Source organism: Pyrus communis, chromosome 15 (genome assembly GCF_041283825.1).
Source record: "Pyrus communis isolate YQ-2024b chromosome 15, ASM4128382v1, whole genome shotgun sequence".
NCBI lineage: Eukaryota > Viridiplantae > Streptophyta > Magnoliopsida > Rosales > Rosaceae > Pyrus > Pyrus communis.
Genome location: NC_142579.1, coordinates 13284624 through 13294781, shown reverse-complemented (window position 1 = coordinate 13294781; position 10158 = coordinate 13284624). Strand labels below are relative to the sequence as shown.

General features: G+C 39.9%; 1 protein-coding gene across 1 annotated transcript; it reads right to left on the bottom strand.

The window, feature by feature from the left end:
* Positions 1–738: 738 nt before the first annotated feature.
* Positions 739–9290, bottom strand: LOC148690536 (uncharacterized). Its single transcript, XM_088684939.1, has 4 exons — positions 8839–9290; positions 8366–8463; positions 7278–8245; positions 739–855 (listed from the first exon to the last, which is right to left on the bottom strand). Exons 1-4 carry the CDS (start codon positions 9288–9290, stop codon positions 739–741), a joined length of 1635 nt encoding a protein of 544 aa, XP_088541065.1.
* Positions 9291–10158: the final 868 nt, after the last annotated feature.

Sequence of the window (10158 nt, the reverse complement as noted above, 5' to 3'; positions counted from 1 at the left end):
CTATGCAGTGAAGAATGTAATAAGATAACTGTGCAAATAATGGTGCGATGACTGTGCAAACAATAATCCGCATGCAGTGAAGCATGTAATAAGGTGACTTTGCAAGTAAAAAGATGGTCCGCATGCGAGAAGAATGCAGTGCAGCGAGGAAGGCCACCAAGGAACCTAGCAATGTCAATCTATCATACTCATCATCAGAACATGTACACGAACACAAAAAGAAGGTGCAAGTTACTGTTAGCAAGTCAAGAAGGAAAAGGAAAATAGGTGGTGGCGACAAAATTATTGAAAAGAAGAAATTAGGGGAAGGATGGTGCACGGCACCACCTTGGAAAAGTATGATTAAATAAAATAAAATAAAATAAAATAAAAAAGGAAAGATAGAGAAGCCTTCCCAAAGGTTGTTCACGTGCCGCCACAGAATTTAGCGGAACTCCAGGGAGAAGAGGCCCGAGAGGTTGATTATTCGGAGCCTCAATGCTTGGTCGAGCTCCAGATGACAAAGGCAAAAAGTGCCTCTGGAGTACAGCCACAAACCTCTGATAGTCACTTTGAATCCGACCTTCAAAGTCCTGCAGCCGATCAAGCTTCCTCTTCATGCTCGTCGAATAATTATTTGCATGCAGGTGCCAATATCTATTCTCGCGCTTGAGCTGTCTGATCTCTTGTTTAAGATCTGCTATCTCGGCCGTCAATGATTCAATTTGGCGAGTTCGAGAAAGCAGACGTTGGCCCATATTAGACACAGCTCGCGCACTGAACCCTGAAAGCTAAGGAGTCTTGGACAGCTAACTCATCGGTCCGTCTCGAAAGTAGCCTATTATCTTTAGGAGTAAGGAGGTCTCTAGCTACTACCTGAGCCGATGTTGCATCTCTCATCACGGAGTCTTCAACTGTAAGAGGACCATTCAAAGATAAGAAGGATGGACACCATATATTTCCTTGACGCGGCACGCCTGTATCGTGATTGATGTTTTCCTTCTTCGTGCTAGAATATGTTTAGTATAATGGCACAAGTAAGGGTGTCGAATCCACAGGGACTAATTGGACCTATACAACTACTTGTTTTGCAAGAACTCTATAAGAGAAATAAAACTAATCAACTTAGGCAGATTTGTTGTTGTAACTTGAAAGCACAAGAAAATGAAGTAGACACAAATAAATGAATCAACAATTAATAAAATGAGATAGCACAAATGGAGATGAAGCTAGGGATTCGGTTTCACCATTGCTAAGCCAAGTCCATGCTTGTTAAGTCAGATTATACTCATCCATCTACCTATTTCTTGGGTTTGTTTCACTTAGATATGATCAACCATATGATGTGTGGATTTGATCAAATGTTCCTAATCATGAACCTAAGTGTGATGTGCAACTTTGGTCCCTAATCAAGAACATGATACGCACAAGAAACTTTCATAAAACCAAAGGAAACACTCGGCAGGTTGTTTGCAAAGCATTCCCTTCATTCATTCACATATCCACCAAGAGTATGCATGATGTGTGCTTTACTCTTGACTAAACAACCTGTGGTTAAATCAAATGGTGATCAAACATTAAAATCAACACACAAAGTCACAATTAAATCAGAGAATGAAACAAGAAATAGATGGATCAACTGAGCATTCTGAAATAACTACATGGCAATCTTGCAAGGCTACATCGAATCCCTAGAAAGAGATTAGTTACACTTCATGTTTACAGAATGTTTGATATAAAAATATACAACATGAATGAACATAGAATTAAGGAGAAAGAACCCTTGAAGCAAAACTGATGTTGAAATCCCTTAAGAGTTGCCTTCGGTGTTGGTGCTCCAAGTGTGTTGTAAATGAAGGTGGAGCGGCTAAGGTTGAATGGTTTCTGCGAATGGGAGAGTGTATGGAATGGAATGAAGCTGAGAAGAGATTGTGTAGAAATGGAAGGGGATTTGCGGCAAAGGGGATGTGTTTGTGGTATCTTGTGTATGAAAATGAGATGTGTTTAGGTAATGGGAATGCAAGGGTATTTATAGGAGGAGTGGAGGTGTATATGGCTGTTTGTTTAAGGTGTTTGTGTGGAGGAATGATGGAAAAACAGCTAGGACAACATGTGAAAGCTGGAATTGCATGTGAAGATGCTGGAATTTCAATGTGAAGTGCACGGCATGGGTGTTTTGGTGCATGTGTTGGCTGTTTTGTTTGTTGGTTAAAGCTTGTGTTTGCATGTGAATGTTGTTTGTGTGAAGTGTGTGAATGCATGTGGATTAAAGAGTGAATGGTGGCTGAAATAATGATGGAAAACAGCTAGGAGAAGTATGGAATGCATGTGAAATGTAAAGGGAAAATCTGGAAATGGCTAGGAAGGTCACGGCATAGACTTCTTTGGTGCAGAAATGGGTGTAGTTTGCATGTGAATTGAAGTTAGGGTGAATGATGATGAATGGATGTGGATTAAAGAATGAATGGTGGTGTAATGATGAAGTGTGATGGCTGAAAATGGCAAGGGAAATGCATGTGTTTGCACGGCAAAGAGGGAATGTTGGTGTTTTTGTGTTGGTTTGAATGGTTTAATTAATGGGAGTGCATGTTTGAATGATTAAAGTGCATATGGGTGAATATGTGGCTGATTTATGAAAGGAATGCATGTGTTGATGAAGTGGAATGACAACTAGGGTATGAGGGGAATGCATGTGATGCATGGCAAGGTTTTAGAATGGGCTTAAAATAGGGTTGTTTTTTATGGAATGGATGGTTCTTTGCATGGCTATAAGGGAGAGAATAAGAGAGAATGGGCTAGGCCCTTTGTTGTATGTCCTAAATTGCATAAATGGCCTTCAATTTCGTCCATCCTTTTGGCTCCATGGATAAGCTATCCAATCCATGCCCAAAAATGCTCCAAATAGCCTCAAAATGCACTTTCTTGCTCCCTAAGCCCTTAGAACCTGAAAACACACAAAAGAAACATAAAGAACTAAAATAACTAAAGAAACATAACGTAAATGTACGAGAACAAGCCATTTAAGTCGCATGAATATGCTCCTATCAAATACCCCCACACTTAGCTTTTGCTAGTCCTCGAGCAAAATAGAAAAACAAAACAAAACAACAAAAGAACACAAAACTAGACAAAACGAACAAAACACCACCTACACCTTCCAACAATCGTCTCACGGATTTCCAATGCACATGACAAGTTAAAAATCATTATTCCCACAGATTTTGGCCATCTTTACACTTAAGTACATTCTTAATCATAGTCATCACATACTAGTTCACAATTAAGCATTTTAAAACCATGATTTGAATGTAGTAACATGCTTTAGAGAATTTACTCAATTCCTTACTAAAATGCACTCTATTTTCACACAGATTTTCTGACTACACACCCTACACTAGTTATATGTGAGAGATTGATGTAAACATGAAAGACTAGTATCTCACATATGTTATAACAAAGAAAGCATTTTCTGGATTTACGATAATGACATGAATATGATCTCATGAATGGAATGCTACTACTTAGAATGAGAACCAGTGATTCCATAAGCTCATATCAAATCCAAACTCCACATTATTGAACACATAACGATCAAGATAGAAGTCAAAGGGGTGTAACGGGCTAGGGTATTGGCTAACAATGAAAGGTGAAGGATAAACAAACATTCTTAAAGCAATAGTGAGCAAAGTATTGAATTAGGCACTTAGAATTCCCTTAGAGCGCGGAAAACAACTTTTAGACTAATAGGGGAGATTCAAACAACTCTTATTTTTCTTTTCTTTTTCATATTTTTCAAATTTTTTTTTTCTTTTTTTTTTTTTTTAGCCGTGCCTATGGCACAACAACTCTCATCAATAATCCTTCCCCCACACTTATTTTCTGCAACATATTAATCAAAAGGAATTCATTTTCCGTCATGCTTACTATGCTTTAAGAACAAAGGCATGGATGGTCCTATTCTAGGCTAGGTAAGGATAACATGGGTTAACAAAGAACATAGGCTAAACAAGGCTCAAAGGGGTTAAAACTTACAACAAATACGAAATATGGGAAGTAAGGCTATTTGGCTATGGTGGCAACTACACAACTTTATCTTGATATATGTTATGCAATTCAATGCTTTGAATGAAATGGATATAAGTTCTAGCATTTAGTTCTAGCATGATACAATTGCATTCTAAGTAGCAACCAAGCAAGGAATAATGAGATCATGCAACAACTTTAGAAAACAAAGAATCACAGAAAATAACTCTCCAAAGAATGTTTAGGCTCAAGTCTCACAAGGTTGTAGCGTTTGTTTGAGTTCCTTCCTTCAAGCATGTTACAAAAACGAATTTTTCTTTTATGATTGCATGTGAAGTCATACATTATAACCATAACCAAGCATATACCAAGAGTAAATCAAACTTTCATCCATGTTTATAACTCTTTTTAACCGTCATGCAATTACAAACCAAATCCTTATCATTGTGTTGGAAGGTACCCTAAGACACAAACACACAAAAACGACTCAAAACACTCTTTTTAGGCTTTTCAAAACATTTTTTTTCAAATTTTTATGTGATTTTCGGAGTTATAAAACAAAACACACTAAAACACTCTAAAACAATTTAAAAAACACCTTAAAACAGCAAGGAACAACATTTGAAGTTATGGGTGATAAAATCCCACGAATTTGCATTAACAACATTAGTTACCACCCCACACTTAAATCAAACATTGTCCTCAATGTTTTAAGCATAGATTCACACAAAACATAAGTAAACACACAAAAAGCACTTAAACATACTAAACATGGCAAAATGTAATTAACAAAGAGAAGAGTTTAGGGACGCAAATCTGGTTATGGAGTGTAAATTCCCTCTTCTCCTTGGTGATTGCATTGAGGCTTTAATCTTGGTGATTCCACAGGCTTACTCTTGAACTGGTTTCCGCCCATGGTTGATTTTCCTTTGTGCTACTCTTGAACTGGGCAGCAGGATTCTTTTTGTCTTCCCCGAAGGTCTGAGCTTCCTCCTTTTATCTGTTTCTTTGTTCAATCTTCGCAAAAGTGGTCCCTTCTCTGGAACTGTATCAACCGTTGAAGATGACTACTCGAGAGCAACGCTAGGTAAGCAATCAGGAATAGATTCCAGGCAGTTGGCTCCAGAACAGAAGACTGACTCCAAGTGCCGGCTGATTGCTTCTTTCACTTTGCCATGCGAGTAAGAACAAGGACAAAGAAAAAGACAGGGAAAGAGCATGATATGAGATACTTTTGCTTTTGACCTTGATGATATGAGATACCTTTGCTTTTGAAGAAGCGGTGAATGAATCAGCACACTTCAATCCGCCGTTTCCTCCTGGGTCATCTGTACTCCAGGCATCTGGTATCATCTTTGGGGAAGAAGAAAGAATTGAGTATTTCGAAAGGCTTTGCTGGGAGTGCGCCCTCAGAGGTGAGGGAGAGTTGGGCATTTTCTTCAGGTTTTCCTTGCCATAAAAGACGAAGGTCGACATATATAGAGATAATATCAAGTGGTGGTACTGTTCTTTTACCATTGTCGACAAACGTTTTGATCCCGCAAATTCGGCTTTTTGAAATAGCAGGCGCCTCTTCGATTTCTGAACGACGCCCCTTCGATTTCTGAGCAGGCGCCCCTTTGCTTTCTGAACGACACGTAGTAGTGCGGATGCGGCTCCTTTTGACAAAGCTGCACGCGTTTTCTGAAAAGCAGAGAAAGCGTCACCGAACTTTGCGCCTGTCGGCTAAAGATGTGTAGTTGTGATGATGGCCTCCACGTGTTTTCTGAAAAGAAGAAATCTTTTGACAAAGTTGAACACGTCTTCTGAAAAGCCGAGAAAGCGTCGCGAAAATTACGCCGGAAATTCCGGCGTTTTGAATCGGTGGACGCGTCGCCTTGGCTTTTTATAGAGGTATCGATCACCGCCAACAAACACACTCTGAAGGTTTCCCATTCTTGAAAATCGACTCCGGCCCTTTGAAATTTAACTCCATCCCTTCTCTTTGAACACTTTTGAAAAATGGCAAACCCATCGAACCTTAGCTTGGAATTGAGCCTTAGCAGTGATACGGGCGCGCCGCGTCAAGGTAACGTATGGCGCCCTTCTTTCTTATCTTCTAACGGTCTTCTTACAGGTGAAGACTCCGTGATGCAGGACGCCACAACAACTACAATAGTAGCTAGGAACCTCCTCACTCCAAAAGATAGTAGGGTGCTGTCAGGACGGTCCGATGAGTTGGCCGTTCAAGAGTCCCTCGCACTTAGTGTTCAGTGTGCGAGTTCTGTGTCCAACATGGGCCAACGCCTGCTTGCCCGCTCCCGTCAGGTGGAATCATTGATGGTAGAGGTGGAAAGTCTTAAGCAAGAGATCCAGCAGCTTAAGTACGAGAATAGAAGTTTGCATGTGCTTGCAAATAACTATTCGTCGGGCATGAAGAGGAAGCTTGATGAGCTGCAAGAATCTGAGGGTCGAATTCACAGTGACCGTCAAAGGCTTGCGGCTTATCTCCAGAGGCACCTTTTTCCTGGGTCATCCAACGTTTGGCCAAGTATTGAGGCCTGGAATGCTCTAGCTCCGATGCCTCCCGCTTCGATGCCTCCTGCTTCGATGCCTTCCGCTCCGACGCCTTCTGCTCCAACGCCTCGTAGTGGGGCTTCAGGTAAACATCCTTTGTGAAGGCTCCATCTTTTTGCCATGTTTATTTTTATTCTTTTTTTTTTTTTTTTTTTTTTTTTATTCAAATCAAACGGCATGGAATTGATCTTTGAATGGAGGGTGACACTTGAAATGATCCGGTAATGGTTTAAATTCTAGAGTTGATGCCTGAATCATTAACAACATATTAGTATAAAAGAAAATTGAAATTCGGGGAGGCGGCTTACCTTTGTGCTCCGACATGAACTTAAAAATAAACACCCCTTCGAAAGTTATGACACGTCCCGTGTCATAAAACCCTTTTTCATAGCAACCCAATAGTTTGTCTACAAACATAGCCCTCATATACATTCGTATTAGTAAGCAAAAACACACTTAAAACCAAAACTAACACAAAAAAAACACAAACCTTCCATCCCACACCCAAACCTAACCAACGCATTGTCCTCGATGCTTAAAATTGTATGTAATGCAAGTAGGCAAAGAATATGGAATGGTGACAACATAAACACAAAATGAGGAAAGAACACAAACCACACTAGGTTGCCTCCTAGTAAGCGCTTTATTTAATGTCTAGGCAAGACATGGTAGCTTGTTCACGGTGTTGTAAACTCAAGAAAATCTACAACTTGATAAACTTGCTCTTCCTCCACTTTCTCCAAATATGGTTTCAATCGCTGCCCATTGACTTTAAAAGAGGTGCCATTCTTCATGTTCTCTATCTCCACAGCTCCGTGGGGAAATGTTTGCAGCACCTTAAATGGTCCCACCCACCTAGACTTCAATTTACCTGGAAAAAGTCTCAAACGTGAGTCATACAACAGTACTTTCATACCTTGGTGAAACTCCTTCCGTAGGATGGCCTTGTCATGATAGAGCTTAGTCCGTTCCTTGTAGATTTTGGCATTCTCATATGCTTCATTTCTGAGTTCTTCCAACTCATTAAGTTGGAGCTTCCTTGCTATTCCAGCATCTTTGTAATCAAAGTTGAACTTCTTGATGGCCCAATATGCACGGTGTTCAAGCTCTATTGGCAAATGACAAGCTTTCCCAAACACAAGGCGATAAGGACTCATGCCAATGGGGGTCTTATATGCTGTTCTATATGCCCATAGTGCATCATTCAACCTCAGTGACCAATCCTTCCTTGTAGGGCTTACGGTCTTCATCAAAATGTTCTTGATCTCCCTATTGCTAATCTCCACTTGTCCTGAGGTTTGAGGATGGTACGGGGTTGCCACTTTGTGGTTGATGTTGTACTTCTTCATCAAGGATTCAAAGGGTTTGTTGCAGAAATGGCTGCCACCATCACTAATAATAGCTCTTGGGGTTCCAAACCTACAAAAAATCACATCTTTAAGAAAATTCAAAACAACCTTATGATCATTAGTTATTGTAGCAATGGCTTCAACCCATTTGGATACATAATCTACTACCACTAATATGTATAAGTAACCAAAAGAGGATGGAAATGGTCCCATGAAATTGATTCCCCAAACATCAAAGAGCTCCACCACCAAAATGTTGTTCAATGGCATCTCATTTCTTCGGCTAATGTTCCCCATTTTCTGGCACCTATCACACTTAGAACAAAAATCAAAAGCATCTTTGAATAAAGTAGGCCAAAAGAAACCAGATTGTAAAACCTTTAGAGATGTCTTTTTGGCACCAAAATGTCCTCCACATGCCAATGTATGGCTGAACGTTAGAATGCTTTGTTGCTCACTCTTTGGGACACACCTCCTAATGATTTGGTCAGGGCAATATTTAAACAAATATGGTTCGTCCCAAACGTAGTGCTTTACCATGGCAAGGAACTTCTTTCTTTCCTGAAAAGAAAGGTCATTTCTAATTATACCACAAACAAGATAATTAACAAAATCAGCATACCATGGTTCTTTTTCTTGAATAACAAGGAGTTGTTCATCTGGAAATGATTCATTTAGAGGCAAAGGTTGTCCAACTCCATGGTTTTCATTGAGCCGTGACAAATGGTCAGCCACAACATTATCACTTCCCTTCTTATCTCGAATTTCCAAGTCAAACTCTTGTAGTAAGAGTATCCATCTAATTAAGTGTGGCTTAGCATCCTTTTTTGTCATCAAGTACCTAAGGGCTACATGATCAGAAAACACAATAACTTTAGATCCAACAAGATATGACCGAAACTTCTCTAAGGCAAAAACAATAGCAAGCAACTCCTTTTCAGTTGTGGAATAGTTAAGTTGAGCATCATTTAGAGTCCGGCTTGCATAGTAGATCACGTGTGGGAGCTTGTTCACCCTTTGCCCTAAAACTGCACCAATAGCATAGTCAGAGGCATCACACATTAATTCAAAAGGTAAAGACCAATCTGGTGCCATAATAATAGGGGCCGAGGTTAATTCATGTTTCAAAGTATTGAATGCATCCATACAAGCTTTATCAAAATGAAATACAACATCTTTAGCTAACAGATTGCATAATGGACGAGTGATCATTGAAAAGTTCTTAATGAAACGACGATAAAAACCCGCATGTCCCAAAAAACTTCTTACTCCCTTCATGGTTGTGGGAGCTGCCATATTGGTGATGATGTCAATTTTGGCTTTGTCCACCTCCATTCCTTGGCTAGAGATTACATGCCCCAACACAATTCCTTGTTTCACCATAAATTGGCACTTTTCCCAATTGAGAACCAAATTTGTTTCCTGACATCTTTGAAGTACTAAAGAGAGATGGTTAAGACATTCATCAAAAGAGGAACCAAACACTGAAAAGTCATCCATAAATACCTCAATGAATCTTTCTACCATGTCAGAAAAGATTGCCAACATGCATCTTTGGAATGTTGCTGGAGCATTGCAAAGTCCAAAAGGCATTCTCCTATATGCAAATGTGCCAAACGGGCAAGTAAAGGTAGTTTTCTCTTGATCCTCCGGAGCAATTGCAATTTGATTGTAACCTGAGTAACCATCAAGAAAACAATAGTGTGAGTAACCTGCCAATCTCTCAAGCATTTGATCTATGAAAGGCATAGGAAAGTAATCTTTTCTAGTGCTAGAATTCAACTTCCTGTAATCGGTGCAAACACGCCAACTAGCCGTGGGCTTTGTGGGCACAAGCTCTTTGTTTTCATTCTTCATCACCGTGATTCCCACCTTCTTAGGTACCACCTGAATAGCACTCACCCATTTGCTATCAGAAATGGGATATATGATCCCCACATCTAACAACTTCAACACTTCATTCCTCACAACTTCCTTCATGTGTGGATTGAGCCTCCTTTGTGGTTCACGGGTTGACTTTGCTCCTTCTTCCAAAAGAATCCTATGCATGCACATGGTAGGGCTTATTCCCTTGATATCTGCAATAGACCAACCAATAACTGATTTGAACTCTTTTAACACCCTAATTAGTTTATCTTCTTCATTTGGGGTGAGGTCAGAAGTTATGATAACTGGAAGAGTTTCAAATTCAGCTAGATATGCATACTTTAGATGTGGTGGAAGTGGTTTAAGTTCAAGTTTTGGTGCCTTA